At 39.1% G+C, this 16957-nt stretch overlaps 1 protein-coding gene across 1 annotated transcript in view; it reads right to left on the reverse strand.

Annotated features, from left to right (window-relative positions):
- The window catches only part of GDA (guanine deaminase), a 126429-nt gene that overhangs the window by 42748 nt on the left and 66724 nt on the right, over positions 1-16957 (reverse strand). The window contains exons 4-9 of the mRNA XM_024126878.1: positions 11187-11274; positions 9315-9420; positions 7607-7634; positions 6364-6471; positions 2916-3023; positions 1585-1682 (exon numbers count right to left, since the gene is read on the reverse strand). Of these exons, the coding sequence (XP_023982646.1) occupies positions 1585-1682; positions 2916-3023; positions 6364-6471; positions 7607-7634; positions 9315-9420; positions 11187-11274 (536 nt within the window). The remainder of the gene's footprint in view (positions 1-1584; positions 1683-2915; positions 3024-6363; positions 6472-7606; positions 7635-9314; positions 9421-11186; positions 11275-16957) is intronic.

Below are 16957 nucleotides of genomic sequence, written 5' to 3' on the forward strand. Positions count from 1 at the left end.
TTGCACTGTTGGTGGGAATGTAAATTGATACAGCCACTATGGAGAACAGTATGGAGGTTCCTTAAAAAACTATAAATAGAACTACCATATGACCCAGCAATCCCACTACTGGGCATATACCCTGAGAAAACCATAATTCAAAAAGAGTCACGTACCACAATGTTCATTGCAGCACTCTTTACAATAGCAAGACATGGAAACAACCTAAGTGTCCAACGACAGATGAATGGGTAAAGAAGATGTGGCACATATATACAATGGAATATTACTCAGCCATAAAAAGAAACGATACTGACTTATTTTTAGTGAGGTTGATGGACCTAGAGTCTGTCATACAGAGTAAGTCAGAAAGAGAAAAACAAATACCGTATGCTAACACATATATATGGAATCTAAGAAAAAAAAAACAAGGTCATGAAGAACCTAAGGGCAGTACGGGAATAAAGACGCAGACCTACTAGAGAATGGACTTGGGGATATGGGGAGGGGGAAGGGTAAGCTGGGACAAAGTGAGAGAGTGGCACTGACATATATACACTACCAAATGTAAGATAGCTAGTGGGAAGCAGCCGCACAGCACAGGGAGATCAGCTCGGTGCTTTGTGACCACCTAGAGGGGTGGGATAGGGAGAGTGGGAGGGAGGGAGATGCAAGAGGGAAGAGATATGAGGATATATGTATACATATAGCTGATTCACTTTGTCATACAGCAGAAACACACCATTGTAAAGCAATTATACTCCAATAAAGATGTTAAAAAAAAATCTAGCAGAAGCTAGTAAATTTATTGAATGAATATATGAATGATGCACTCCAACCTGCCTCTAGCTCTGTTCTGGGCCAACTAACACAAGAAATGAGAAATCCTTTCTGTATCTTATCGTGGAGCATGAATTCTTAGCCTAGCGTCCAAGGATTGGCATTATGGAATGTATGAATTCCCTGAAATTAGATGCAGCATATTTATGTCTATGGGCTTTTTTTTCTGAAGATACAGGCCACAAGTTTCATCTGATTCCCTATGCATCTATAACCTTTCAAATGTTAAGAACCAGGTGTAAATAAAAATTTTGTTTGGGTGAATTACAGTAGGACAAGGCCCCTCCTAAGTGCATCTCGTCAGATATAGCAGCATGACATTTACTGAAGGGTGCTGGCTTCTAGTAGCATTGCACCATTTCTGGTAATGTGCACATTTCTAGTAGTTTGTACAACACAAAGTAATAAGAGGTCAGTACACTCTCTCTGGAACACCTGGTTGGCACACCCACTCTTTCGGTCCTTAGCTCTAAGTTCTCAGTCTATTGGTTTTGAACTCTATTTCCTATTGTTCTGTTTTGTGCAAACTCAGAAATTTTAAGAGATGTGGTGGTCTTCAAATGCATACTCTGCAAAACATAGCCTCTTTTAAGTGCTGTCTCCCCAGTACAGTATAGGTAGGTATCCTTCTATCTAGTTCACATCCCAATTGAACATAACTACAGAAGAGAGATACTGGAGGAATGACTGAGAAAACAAAGGTATTTGGCTGCTACTTTGCAACCCAAACGTTCATAATCTACTAATCAATAATTGCCTACTTACGATAAATTAGAATTGGGACAATGCGAGATGGATGCTCCTCGTTCCCTGAATACATCCAGTTCTTCTTCGGAAAGGTAGCAGCCATGTGCCATCACTGTCTGGAGAGAAGAGCATCCTATGTGGAGTCTACCACTCAAAAATGCTTAAGTCAGTCGTCACTCACAACAAGATATTATAGGTGCACATAAAAGCTGTGACTTATCTGTTATCATCTTCACAAGAACATTACCTGTATGTATAAAATCACTGTGTACGAGTTACACCTCAGAAAAGGCCTGTGAAAACATTGGATTACGAAAGTCTCACACATTTGTGGATCTTTTTCTCTTTTTTAATCTATAAAATAAATGAGGGTTGGTCCAGTTGACCTCTATGCAAGTAAAATTAACATGCAAATTGAAGGCTAATTTATCAATTATATAGAAATATATGTAGAGGAGGATGAAAATTATGATGTAGCATAAACAAGATCTATGCAGAGTATTAACCTTTCAAATCAGTCACATTCAGATCTCTGAGCACAAAGTCCCTAAGAATTTATTTGCTGTAACAGTTAAACTCTCCATGCAGTTCATACGTTTCATTAAATACCAAGGCCAGGGGGTATATTGTTGTAATGAGGTGTCTCCTCACTCATATTAATTTTCATTAACTTAAACTTGTTGAATTATAAATGTAGTAATACTCATTTCTTTTACAAAACAATCTTAGAGTGTTTAAAAATAAAAAGTAAAAAGCCCTCTGCTTTCTCCCTCAGGAAGGATCACTTTTAACGTTCAATGTGTGTCTTTCAGACAGTGTTTGCTAAGTGATCACGCACCCGCACGTATACACACATATCAAACAATACTGTACACTCTTCCTTGTAAGTCTGTATACTTCATTCTTTGTGAATGTTGGACAAAATTCTAATCATGTATGCTCTATAATGTAAACAATTTCCCACTGATAGCCATTTTTTAACTTTCATATGTAATTAACATCCCTATTCATAGTCCTTACAGAACGGATCTTCAGAAATACACTTTCTAACTCAAAGGAATGCACATTTACATTCTAATGGATACTGACAAAATGTCCTTGGACCACATAACATTCCCACCTCAAAGAAGCTTTTAGATTTATTTACCAATAAATTTAATGATTTATTCATTAGGGATGAGAAACTTCAGGCCCATTTTAAATTCTACGCACACATGCATATGCACACTCTGTACTTTAGTTTGGGAAATGCATGCGTATTATAGAAGTCTGAAGATTACTATTGAGATTTTAAAATTTAGATAAATACGCCCTACTTCATATAGATTATATCATGATGTACAACTTACCTTATTTGTCAGAAGATTGTTTTTATCATACACATCTGTGTAGTTTTTATAACCAGGGTATAAGTTTTTCACAGCTTTAACTTCATCACGATTTTCACTTATATGGCTCTAAAAGAAAAGAAATATTTTCAATTTTTTAATGTAAAATACCATTAGAAATTATATTTCCTACCCCCAAATGATATGGATGGTTTCTACTTGCCTATGTAAAAAAAATGAAGATTCTTGTGTATTTTATTTGAAACAATTCTTATTATATAAGATATATATGACAAAGAAACTATGAAAATATAATTATATGAACATGTAATATCCTAACCCTAACCCATGTAATGTTTTTCTGACAAAGTCTTTTCAAATTCCAAACTATAGCAAGAATAAGTAACAATAAAAAGTACTCCTTGAAGAGAGTCAAGAGCCTAGCTATTCATGGTCACCTGCTTCTTCTGGTGTTGGCCGTTTAAGAAGAGTTCATTGGCCATCAAAAGGACAGAGCATGGTTCACTCATAGAAACCTGAAATTGGAATTAAAAAGCTGAATTTTAGCCCAAGTTCTGACCCTAGTTATGTGTCTTAGGGTTGAGTCCATTGTTTTCTTTGGGCCTCCATTTTCTCATCTCTCAAATAAAAGGGTTGGGATAGATGAGTGATTTTCCAAATTCTTTTAGCTTTAGATGTGTTATTCTTATTTAAAAAATCATAGAAATTCAATATGTAAACAGCATAAACAAGTTGCTACGCAGGATGAAGCAGGGTTAGGACTCTGGGACCCTGACCCCATTCTATCCCCTTTGTCAGCTTCCAGGATGAGTTCTTCTGCAGGAAACAGTTTGAAAATAACAGAGCTAGGCAGTCCTGCGGTCGTCAAGAAAGAGCCTATAAGAATCCACACGCAAGCAAAACAAGTGAGTCCTGGCCCCCGCACTGTCCTTTCTCCAGGGCGCCACAAACCTGAGACAGCATAAAGTGTTTTGGAGACACAACGTAAGTGTCACCATCCCAACCCCTCACCTAAAACAAAAATCATTTCTGACCAACTGGTGATGACCATATATTATGGGAAATAACTCATGAGCAAGTTACCACTTCCAAGAACAGCAATGCCATTTCCCTTTCTCCTTGAGGTAGAGTATGCATAACCAAATAAATAAAAGAAAACAACAGCAATGGACTAAAAACAGAATGTTCTACCTGCAGAATGAGTTCTATCCTTGGCCTTGAGGAACTCCAGACCACTGAAGAAATGGGCATGGGCATCAGAAGAGATTTGTGTCATTTTGACAGACTTGAGTATATGCATTTATATATACAACCCCAGTAAGTATATACTTGATTTTGTTGTGTGTTTCTGGGATTCAGGACACACGAACCCAAAATATGCCACCTTGGAATACTGAATACTTTATGCTGAAGGAGTCTGAGAAAATGGCAGAAGCAGGAAGGTCACTCTGATTTTGCCCCCACCCTTTTCCCCTGAAACAGGTCATAAAACTCGTAAATGAGAGGTGCCCGCCCTATACATGGAGGAAAGGAGCATCCTTATCTCTGAAGACAAAGGGAACCAAGAAGAAACAGGCCTTGCTAAGTTTCCCAAGTTCCCCCCAGTTTACTATACTTACCTCGTACTCCTTAACTTATGTTCCTCCAGGACGGTACACTTGTCACCACACCTAACATAAAAATACTCGGGTCTGTTTCTTTGCGTCTTTGTTTCCTTATAAAGGCTCCTGTGCCATGTAAACCTTATACGAAATAAATTTGTATGCTTTTCTCCTGTTTAGCTTTGTCAGTTTAGTTTTCAGGCCCAGCCAGGGACCCTAAATAGGTCAAGGAAACTTTTTCCTCCCCTGCAATGGTGTGGGATTGAATATCACAGCCCATCAAAAAAAAAAAAATGGGGAAAAAATGAAAATAGTTAATGAGTCCTAACAAGATAAATCTTAAAAAAAAATAAACACTTCCACCCTAAAAAATGATAAAGGATCTATGTGTTGCCTTTCCCCAACATGCCCTTTGTTTTAAGATAGCTCTTAAGAGGGAGAATTTTAGTGCAGTATGTAAAGAAGTTTGGATGGGGTAAGGGGAGCTACCAATTTTAACCCAGCTGGAAGATTTAGAAAGTGTTTTATTCCTTAATTGCAACCGCTTAATGAAAAAGTAAGATATACTGGGTTTTTTGTTGTTTTTTTTTTTGCGGTACACGGGTCTCTCACTGTTGTGGTCTCTCCTGTTGCAGAGCACAGGCTCCAGATGCGCAGGCTCAGCGGCCATGGCTCACGGGCCTAGCCGCTCCACGGCATGTGGGATCTTCCGGGACCGGGGCACGAACCTGTGTCTCCTGCATCGGCAGGCGGACTCTCAAGCACTGCGCCACCAGGGAAGCCCAAGATATACTGTTTCGTTCCTGATTTTAAATTAAGAAACTTGGAACAAAAGGGCTTTTAAATCCATTTTGGTAAGGTGGAAATTAGGTTCTTTTTGCTTTTCAAATAATAGAAGGTTCCTCCAAAAAGGAAGGACTAGAACACTGAGAAAGTATCAAATAAAAGAGAGCAGGAAAGAAATGCATTAAATGTATCCTACAGAGAACAGGTAACCAGTTTGCCATTGATCTTGCTTGGTTACTTAAGATGTCCTCATCTCTCGGAGCCAGATCAGAGAAGATTGAAGGCAAAAGGAACTTAAGGTTTCTTAACTTTTTGTAACTAAAAAAATTAAAGAACTAGATTTAGGTGATATCTGTAAGGGACCTTATGTCCTATGATGCTGTATCTTGAGATCTTATGGGGATAAAGGCAGGCTGCCCCCAAGATGTGCCACTCTGGCATGTAGATTATTTTGAGTTAAAAACTAATCAAGGCCCAAAAGACTCAGGAAGAACCTTTGAACTCCCTCCTTACCACCTAAAAGAATTTAAGATAGAAGGCCTGTCCCAGGAAGGAGCTATTACCATAGATAACTGTAGTGAGGTATTAGGCATGGTAGACAAGAGGAACCTAGCAAAGCCCATTTGATCAAACTTGTGTGTGCCCCATTGTCTTTGAATGGTTCAGCAAACTTTTGTTTACCAAATATTAACTCTTTTTATCTTCCAGTGAATTACCTTATTTCCCCTTGAAACCTCAGACCCCTGCTTCCTTCTACTTAGTCCAGTATATATATATATATATATATATATATATATATACTTCACCTTGCCTTGCTGTCTTTGGAATTCTTCATACTTATGTGGATTTCCTGTACGCACATAATTAATTTGGATTTTCTCCTGTTAATCTGCTTTATGTCACGTTAACTGCCAACCAAAAGAACTAAAAGAGAAAAGGGGAAACCCACCTCCTCCATAATCTCAGTAAAAGAATTGGAGATTACGAGATTACTGCCAGACTTTAGGGTACAGAGAAGTCTTGCAGGTCTAGACAGAGGCAAATAGGAGACAAATGCCCACCTGAATGTGCAAATCACGGGTCTTCGCGATGTTTCCAAGTTCACCCAACAAAGTCTCAGAGCAGGAAAGGGAAAAACGTGGTGTCACTATGGGCTGCACTCTAGAATACTGGAAATAATCAAAAACACTTGGTAAGGAAATGCATATCATACCACAAAATGATTTTATGTCTTCATCTCTAGGGATAGTCCTTCATTCCAGGAGTGGGTAGAAGTGCTGGGTTTCACGGAAATGGCTCATGGATGAGAACAAGGAAGGGTATATTCTGTAGCACCAAGTTCAATGGAAGAAGATCCCATCTCAAATGCAAGGCACATGAAGGCTCAGACCAGGCCTAGACTGGGTGGCTTTTATGAAGAGAAGTAGGAGGCAGAGGAGACATTTTAAGGGAGAGTGCTGGGAAGACTGAAGTGGTGGCCTGTTTCCCTTTCTACATCTTGGGGTGGTATGCTGGCGATGGCCTCCCTGAGGACTGTTAATTAGTTGCAGGAATGGCTCTGATGTCACCTTTGTGGCTGAGCAGTAGAGAAGGACTCATAGAAGAGCGGCGAGGATAAGGATCCACAGAGCTGCACCTAGGTCTCCCAAGATTAGACTGAAAGAAATACTGAGGTTTCCTATGGCTTCCAATCAGACCTTAAAAAATGGTGAGGGAAGAGTCTGGTTTGCAAATCTAAGAGACTGCACAGCAGAGCCATAGACCAGCCTGCTGGGGGTGGGACAGAAAACAGCACTGTCTTCACAGGATCACCAACACCAGGGCACTGTGGAACGGGGTGCCTGGCTCAGTGCCTGCAGGCCACATGACATGCCATGCATCTATGGACCAAGGCAGTCTGGCTGGGGTGTCAGGGCTGGACAACGCCTGTGTTTCAGACCAGATCAGGGGGTACAAGAGGCCAGAGCCAATGGTGATGTAGTCAACAAACCATGCCACAACATCCAGTTGCCACCAATCTGTCTACATGCATGAAGCCCTCTCCTGCCTCCCCACCGGCCTGTCCTATGAAATTAGAAGGTCCCAGAGGAGAGGGAGGGAAAACCACTGAGAAAGTAAAAAACGCCTGACCTTCCTGAGCTGAGTTGATGCATCCACCATGAAAATAAGGCTTTAGGAAAATACTTCTGCATGCATGGAATAAGCCAAACATACACAGGCTAACCTCTACCAAACAGCTTAATAGCAAATCCTACAACTAACAGGAAGGCAATTAAAAAACGAGCTGGGAACAAGTTTACTTACATTCCTTTGGAGCATTTCTGACACAAATCTGAAATAAAGCAACAAACGGGAAGTTAGAAAATTTAGGCATTTTTCAAATTAATTTTTTAGGGCTTCCCTGGTGGCGCAGTGGTTGAGAGTCCGCCTGCTGATGCAGGGGACACGGGTTCGTGCCCTGGTCCGGGAAGATCCCACATGCCGCAGAGCAGCTGGGCCCGTGAGCCATGGCCGCTGAGCCTGCGCATCCGGAGCCTGTGCTCCGTAACAGGAGAGCCCACAACAGTTGAGAGGCCCGCGTACCGCAAAAAAAAAAAAAAAAAAAAATTAATTTTTTAAAAGCACGAAAACATGACACTTACATGTCCTAATTCCCATGTAAACATTTCTAATACTGCGCATGTTTCACCACCACTAATTAAGGATTAACAAGTAGTAATTACCCTGCTTTCTCATTTGCAGCCAGAGCGATGGAGTGCAAAATCACAGGGAAATGCAATTTTATCATCTAACATCAGCCGGGCTGTTCACAAGTATTCCCACAGCACTCAAGCCATTCTACTAGCTTAAGCTCTGTTTGGGGGAATACTGCAGTATGTTATGTTCCATGGATATCAGAGTCATAGAGTCCTATATATCTGGAGGTGTTTAGAAGCCATGGGGCTCTCTACTCCCAGTTTCCCTAAAGTGAAAGCTGCTTGTGCACAAAATCACAATAGCATCATTTATTTTCAAAGGCTGAGTCCTACTGGGCATGGATGTTGGAGTAAAGCAGAAGGAATAGGCCAGACATGGTTGTGAAATGGGTAGTGACAGGGATGGTGATCTTACCAATTATATCTGCAGGGATGGTGGTATCCGTAGGGCCAATGAAATGACTGTTTCTGCCCTGGCTGGAAATATTTATGAGCTATAGCTTCCTGCTTTCTGGTAATCCTTTGTTTAAGAATAAAATGTGAATCAGGGTTCACTATTCCCACAATCACAGATTCATAGAAAAGTTGAGCATATGGCCAAATGCTAAAGGGAAAGTGTGTGCTTCCTTCTCTCTATGGGAACATAGAAGCACCTAAGCCACCCTTTACGGAGGACACACTTAAGGTGAAGGAGGCCTGGGGAATGGAGAAAAGCTGGACTTCTCAAACTTGCATCAGGATATGTTTGGTCTTAGGCAAGATTTAAACCTAAAGAATTTTCTTCTATATCTCTTGGATGTTGAGTGTCATACAACACAATTCCTTGTCAAATCCTCAAGGCACCATGGAAAAGCCATTAAAGAAATACAGAAAAAGTACCTATGGTATCACTAGCATATCCCCATGTAAAATAAAAAGAACATAACAAAAGCAAATGATCTCAAGCAACAGGATGACCCACAACCAAAAGTAATTTAATAAGCCGGCCACAGACATTTAATGCAAGTTTAATCTACAGGAGAAGCCCCAGTCTATAACAAAGGACAGGGAGTGGGTAAATCATTTACTTTTAAAAAAATGCTTCATTTTATAAAGGGATTTGCCCTAGGACTCCTATAACAAGTTCCCAGAGGCTTTAAAATATGATTTTATATACAAAAATAGTACTGACATGCAACATTTTCCTTAGGATCAGATCAATTTCATCAAGTTAGGCAAACCCAGGCAGTGATACATGTGCACATTCTGCCTGGGTTAAAGAGGTTTCTTTTTCCCATCTCCAACTCCATCCATAAGACAAATCAAGACAAACATACCTCTCTGTTTCCTTGATTGATTCCTCAGTGGTTTCCTTGTATTCTGGAACAGTGTCATTCAAATCCATGCAGACTTTGCCCACAAATGCCCGCTGCCCGAATTTATCTGTGAGACACACACAAAAAGAATCTAAAGTCATGTTTCTTTCCCAAACTGTACCTTTCCTAAGCCTCTTTAAAACATCTTAAATTAAAATCATTATAAAAACATAAGTGAGAATGTAGAAGATCATCACACCATTTAAGAACAATAACAACAAGACCCCGATCAATTCTATAAGTAGTAAAGGTTCTCCCATTAGCACCTTACTCCTCTGATTACTCCCAGAATGAAGGATATTATTTGCTTAAGGTCGAAACCCAGATGTGCCCAGTGTTCTCCGCTATGTGCAGGGTTATGAGGACTATACCCAATAATGTATGTAAAGTGGCTGGCACATAGGGCTTAGAAAAGATACTGTCGCTATTCTTAAGTGTAGCAGTGCCAATATCATCATCTGTGGGGGATTTTACTTACTCCTACCAGCAGTTCTCAGCACTGAAGAACCTCATGCTTATCAAAGGTGCTAGAGGAATTCTATTTCAGCTAGAAAGTTGATGCTACATAAGGCAATGTTCATTTTTTCAACAATGTCTCCCCCTCTGTCTTGAGTCTTTCAGAAGTCTTTCTATCTCTCTCTCTCCCCTGTAATTCACTGTAATACCAGGCCATTAGATTACTCTTCCTTAAAACACCACCTTCATCACATACCTCACCTCGCTGAAAACTTTTTTGAGTCTGATGCATATTTGAATCTCTCCAGAGACTGAACCATCCCCTCTGCCCAACCTCTCCCATCCCACCATGCCATGAATCCTTCCCTTTAGTTCAGCTACTCTGTTCCCTGCCTCCTGTATAGCCACTATGAACGTTCCTGTCCCCATACCCATACCCCCATGTCATCTTTCCTGTCTGAAAGGCATTTTCCTCTCTCCTCATTTTATCTTCCCTTCAAAGCCCAATTTAAAGATCCCTTCAATGAAATCTTCCCAGGTGATCCAATTCTGGGTTCATTCTGTCTCCTCCAAAATTTGCAATATTTACTTTCAGTGTCACCCTTGAGGTCTTTGGTATAAACTACCTTGGCCAGCAAGCAGTAGTGTCAGCATATCAGTCAACAGTATTTACTTACTGAGCACCTGCTGTGTGCTAGGCACTGTACTGGGTACAAGTTTTGGAATCATCAGTGTAAATCCAGTCTCAGCTCTGCTTACTAGCTGTGTGACTTGGGCATGTTACATAACCTCTCTGAGCATCAGTTATCCATCTGTAACACAAGGACCTGAATAACTGCTCCAGAAGGCTGTTTGCAACCGAGCTGAACTAATCCATGTAGAGTTCTTTGCACAATACCAGGCATCTAGTAAAAGCAGTACAGCTATTACTAAAGTCATTAATCAGTGCATGTACCTATTAATCAGTTAATCCTGTCTGGTTCCTCAAGGGCAGAGACTATTTTCTGTTTTACTGTGTTCCCAGCATCTAGCATAGTGCCCTGAGTCTAGCCAACAGCTAAGATCTATCTGCTGATAGATAAACTGTTGCTATTGCTAGAATTAGTAAACCTGCTCCAAAAAGCCCTAAATTAATACACAAAATTCAGACCCATTCACATCATTCTGCAGCCAAAAACTAAAGGTAAATAATCAAATTACTTAAACAACAGAAAAAGCTCAAGGGCCACAGTGATACACAAATACCTAATTACTTGCAAGAAGTGCAGTGCTTAAATTCTAGCAATTAAAAGGCAGCACTGCTCACAAGTATAAGTCACTGCTGGCATGGTATGGACATGCTTCATGTGCCCGTAGATCATCCTTTCATCTCCTCACCTGTAATTTCCGCAAGGAGCAGCGATGAGTCAGTGTGAATTGTTGCAAAGTAACAAGCTGTGGTTGTTCCATTCTTTAGTGTTCTCCTCTAAAAATAAATCATAAAAACCATGAATCGCCTGTGCCCAGAAAAGTCACATGGTATATACAGATGAAAATGGAATTTTAGTTTTCAATTTTAAGATGTTTTTATTTAAAGGCATGCCATCTCAATATGAAATATAGTTAAGGCAAATGGTAAAAGTATTTATATTTTAAAAGTGTTAGCTAAAGGAGAAGTTGATGCTTTCGATTTCCTAGATTCACACAGTTCTGTGTTGCAGAATTTATAAAATGTGATACTAATTAATTCCTTATTTTTTTAGGACTGTTTAAGAATATGCAAACTTTATTGCATCTGGGAGTGAATAAATGAGATTTTTCTAGCAATTACAGGATACAGTTATTCAACCAGATTTTTAGTTCATTCTAGCAGATTGATAACATGTATCCATCTCTCTTCCTCAGCAAACCTCTATTAAAATACCAGTAAAGGAGTATAACATTTATTAAACCATAAGCAGAGAGGAGACGTGAGCAGTGGAAATACTTCAACATCTTCTTGGAAGAAAAGACAAGTATAAGAACCCGGAGGCAACTTGGAAAGAGAGAGGAGCATGTGGTTGTTAACAGGGAATTGGCTGAAAGTCTGTATACAGATAATTAAATCTTGGCAGGATTCTTTTCCCTGCTGAAATCAGCCAACCACCCCTAACCTGCTCCTTGCAGAAGAGATTTACCCTTTGTAGAAACTGGATAGTATTTAGAGGGTACAAGCCCAAAAGGACAAGGTGAGGCATAGGCTGAAAAGAAGAGGTTTAAGTGGACATCTGGCTGACCTCTGGGACCCTTGGTCATCTTCCCCAAAATGCCACATGTACTGTTTCCACCAGTCCTGGCAGGACTTCTTCCTAGAGAAGATGAATGGCTCTAGAAGGAAGATGTCCTCACAATGACTCTTGGGACCCACAATTTAAAGGGCTGTTTACTACCTTCACTGTTCATCATATACCAGTCAACAAATGCTACCCCACCCAGATCTTCCAATCAGCATCTTGGAGCATCACACTTAAATATGAATGTACATTTAAGGTTCAACAGACACTGGAGGAAAGCTACTATTAAAAAGGGGAGAGGGGAAGGAAGAAAGAATATGGATAAAATATTGGAGGAAACAGGCAATCTGTAAGTCAGAAGGAAGCTTGATTTTAAAAAAAAAAAAACACTATGATTAACAATCTCAAAGAAATAAAAGAAGATATTGTATCCACAAAAAAAGAACAGAATGCTGTGGAAATCAGAGAATAAGAGCGCTCCAAAAGTAAAAATGTTAAAAATGAAATATGGGAGTCAACAGAAGGTTAAATTAGAAGAGAATTTCTCAGAGAAGAAAGATGAAAGTCAAGGATGAAAAGATAAAATTATGCTCAATCTAAGAGATCTAACATATAGAATAAAAGTTCTAAAAAAAAATTTTTTTAAAGGAAATGGAGGGGGTGAAATTGAGAAATAGTACTAGTCTCTCCAAACTGAAAATCCTCATAGAATGCTCAGTTCAGTGCATGAAAAACAGAAGCCAAGTAAGGCATATAATTGTGAGATATTAAGTCTACAAGTAAAGTGAAGATTCTGAAAGGTTCCAGAGAAAGAAAACTAGTCATAGACAAATGGCAGGAATCACAATGGCACTGGTGTTATCACCAGTGATGCTGAAAGCAGAACAATGGCTTTAAAATTCTGGAGGAAAGTTTTTTTTTAATTTTTAAAACATTTATTTTATTGAAGTATAGTTGATTTAAGGAGGGAAGTTATTTTAAAGTAGAATTTTATACCCTGGTAAATTATCAGTCAAGTGTGAAAACAGAATAGAGATATGATTAGATACACAAAATCTTGAATGTTTTTCTCCTTTAAGAGCTTAGGAAGCTCCTAGAAGATGTGTTTTTAAAAAATGTGAGAGTAATGCAAAGAAAAAGAACTTCTTAGGTCCAGAAAGTGGGAATTAAACACCGAGGAGAAGCAAAGGGAATGCCCGGATTATAGCAGTGCCAGAGACAATCCCGACAAGAGTGAGACAAAGGAATAGAAGGCAGTGGGAAGATTTTGAGAAAGAAATCGTAACTGATATTGCCTGACTTGTCTGAGCACTTGCAAAAGTACTGACGGACCTGAGCGGGGTCTGTCTTAAGCAGAAGCTTTTTCTTCTTCTTCTTTTTTAAAATTTTAAGACATTTTTTAAGAGCAGTTTTAGGTTCACAGCAAAATTGAGAGGAAGGTACAGAGATTTCCCATATGCTCCCAGCCCCCACACATAGCAGAATCTTTTTAAAGTGCAGAGGAAAAACTGCACTGGAGTTCTTGCTTGTTGCATATTATGACCTGTGTGACCTTGAGAAAGTTGCTTTACATTCTCAACATCAGTTTCCTCATTTGTGAAATAAGAGGACTCTTGCCTAGAATGGGGTTGGATTTGAAACGTAAACATCTGCAGGAGGAAAAGAATTCGGACTTAAAGTAATAGGGAGAACATGCTGTATCCTAGCAGCCTCTATTCAGCTTCAGCCAACTGTTAAAAAAACAACAACAAAAAAGAGAGACCAGTGATGTCAGTTAGTAATGAAGGGCAAGAGAATTAGGAAAACTGGATTTTTATGTCAATCTTTTCAAATTTTAAGACACTTTGCTCATGAAAAAAAATATTTCTGGCTGCAAGTAAAGGATGTTTATATAGCCTGTCACCTATAGAAAAGGATGTGCTAGCTTGCTACCATAATCACACACCCAAGAGAAAAGTTAACACCATGACAGAGGCATCAAATTCAATCTCCAGCAACCAGAAAAGTGCCCGGATCCTCTTGTGTGCCTAGTAAATACTGCTGAATGAACACATGAGGAATCAGACTTACTAAAGCAACAAGAGGCATAAAATGATCTAAAATAAGCATTGTTATGTGCATAGAATAGGACATTGTATCCTTGACAGAGGAACAGGCTACTGTAACAGTGAGAGTGAATTAATAACTTGCAAAGTTGGGCCACTGGCATTCTCTAAGAATGCAGCGCAAAAGTATACACAGAAGTTTCACTATTTTTCTAAGAAGAGTTGCTGAAAGAACAGATTGGAGGGAAGAATATACTACGAACAAGGGAAATGGGGTGGGGGGGTGGCAGAGAAAATGAATGAGCGTGCATGCACAAGAAAGAGAGAGAAGGAAATTCATTTCCCAGAACAGAAATAATACTATATTAAAGAAAATGGACTGAAAAAAACAAAAACAGATCTATAAGTGAAATTTCAGAACCTCAAGAATGAAGAAAATCCTGAAGGCCAACAAATTAGCTAGAAGGGAATGAGAATCAGATTGACATCAGCACACTGGATGCTGGTGGGAAAATCATTTTAAAGAGAATTCTCTCTGTAGCTGAAGTGCATCATTCAAGAGTCAGAAAAAAGTAAAACCATTTTTTGGTAGTTCAAGGATTTGGATTGTTTGTCACCCACCTTATTGGAAAAGATTATCATCGTCTAAGAAAATAAATCCAAAACAAAGACAGAGGATCCAAATTGAAAACATTTTAGACATCCACCAGAGGGCAGACAGCAGAAGCAAGAAGAACTACAATCCTGCAGCCTGTGGAACAAAAACCATAATCACAGAAAGATAGACAAGATGAAAAGGCAGAGGGCTATGTACCAGATGAAGAAACAAGATAAAACCCCAGAAAAACAACTAAATGAAGTGGAGATAGGCAACCTTCCAGAAAAAGAATTCAGAATAATGATAATGAAGATGATCCAGGACCTCGGAAAAAGAATGGAGGCAAAGATCGAGAAGATGCAAGAAATGTTTAACAAAGACTTAGAAGAATTAGAGAACAAATAGAGATGAACAATACAATAACTGAAATGAAAACTACAGTAGAAGGAATCAATAGCAGAATAACTGAGGCAGAAGAACGGGTAAGTGACCTGGAAGACAGAATCGTGGAATTCACTGCTGCAGAACAAAATAAAAAAAAAGAATGAAAAGAAATGAAGACAGCCTAAGAGACCTCTGGGACAACCTTAAACGCAACACCATTCGCATTATAGTGGTCCCAGAGGAGAAGAGAGAGAGAAAGGACCTGAGAAAATATCTGAAGAGATTATAGTCGAAAACTTCCCTAACATGGGAAAGGAAATAGCCACCCAAGTCCAGGATGCGCAGAGAGTCCCATACAGGATAAACCCAAGGAGAAACACGCCAAGACACATAGTAATCAAATTGGCAAAAATTAAAGACAAAGAAAAATTATTGAAAGCAGCAAGGAAAAAGCGACAAATAACATATAAGGGAACTCCCATAAGATTATCAGCTGATTTCTCACCACAAACTCTACAAGCCAGAAAGGAGTGGTATGATAAGGTGATGAAAGGGAAGAACCTACAACCAAGATTACTCTACCCAGCAAGGATCTCATTCAGATTCGATGGAGAAATCAAAAGCTTTACAGACAAGCAAAAGCTAAGAGAATTCAGCACCACCAAACCAGCTCTACAACAAATGCTAGAGGAACTTCTCTAAGTGCGAAACACAAGAGAAGAAAATGACCTACTAAAACAAACCCAAAACGATTAAGAAAATTGTCATAGGAACATACATATCGATAATTACCTTAAATGTGAATGGATTAAATGCTCCAACTAAAAGACACAGGCTTGCTGAATGGATACAAAAACAAGACCCATATATATGCTGTCTACAAGAGACCCACTTTAGACCTAGGGACACATACAGACTGAAAGTGAGGGGATGGAAAAAGATATTCCATGCATGTGGAAATCAAACCTGGAGTAGCAATACTCATATCAGATAAAACAGATTTTAAAATAAAGAATGTTACAAGAGACAAGGAAGGACACTACGTAATGATCAAGGGATCAATCCAAGAAGATATAACAATTATAAATATTTATGTCCCCAACATAGGAGCACCTCAATACATAAGGCAACTGCTAACAGGTATAAAAGGAAATCGACAGTAACACATAATAGCGGGGGACTTTAACACCTCACTTACAGCAATGGACAGATCATCCAAAATGAAAATAAATAAGGAAACAGAAGCTTTAAATGACACAATAGACCAGATAGATTTAATTGATATTTATAGGACATTCTATCCAAAAACAGCAGATTACACTTTCTTCTCAAATGTGCATGGAACATTCTCCAGGATAGATCACATCTTGGGTCACAGATCAAGCCTCAATAAACTTAAGAAAACTGAAATCATATCAAGCATCTTTTCTGACCACAACACCATGATATCAGAAATGAATAATGAGGAAAAAAATGTAAAAAACACAAACACATGGAAGCTAAACAATACATTACTAAATAACCAAGAGATCACTGAAGAAATCAAAGGGGAAATCAAAAAATACCTAGAGACAAATGACAATGAAAACACAATGATCCAAAACCTGTGCAATGCAGCAAAAGCAGTTCTAAGAGGGAAGTTTATAGCTATACAAGCCTACCTCAAGAAACAAGAAAAATCTCAAACAATCTAACCTTACACCTGAAGGAATTAGAGAAAGGAGAACAAGCAAAACCCATAGTTAGCAGAAGGAAAGAAATCATAAAGATCAGAGCAGAAATAAATGAAATAGAAACAAAGAAAACAAGAGCAAAGATCAATAAAACTAAAAGCTGGTTCTTTGAGAAGATAAACAAAATTGATAAACC

The sequence above is a fragment of the Physeter macrocephalus genome, chromosome 9 (genome assembly GCF_002837175.3).
Source record: "Physeter macrocephalus isolate SW-GA chromosome 9, ASM283717v5, whole genome shotgun sequence".
NCBI classification, from domain to species: Eukaryota; Metazoa; Chordata; class Mammalia; order Artiodactyla; family Physeteridae; genus Physeter; species Physeter macrocephalus.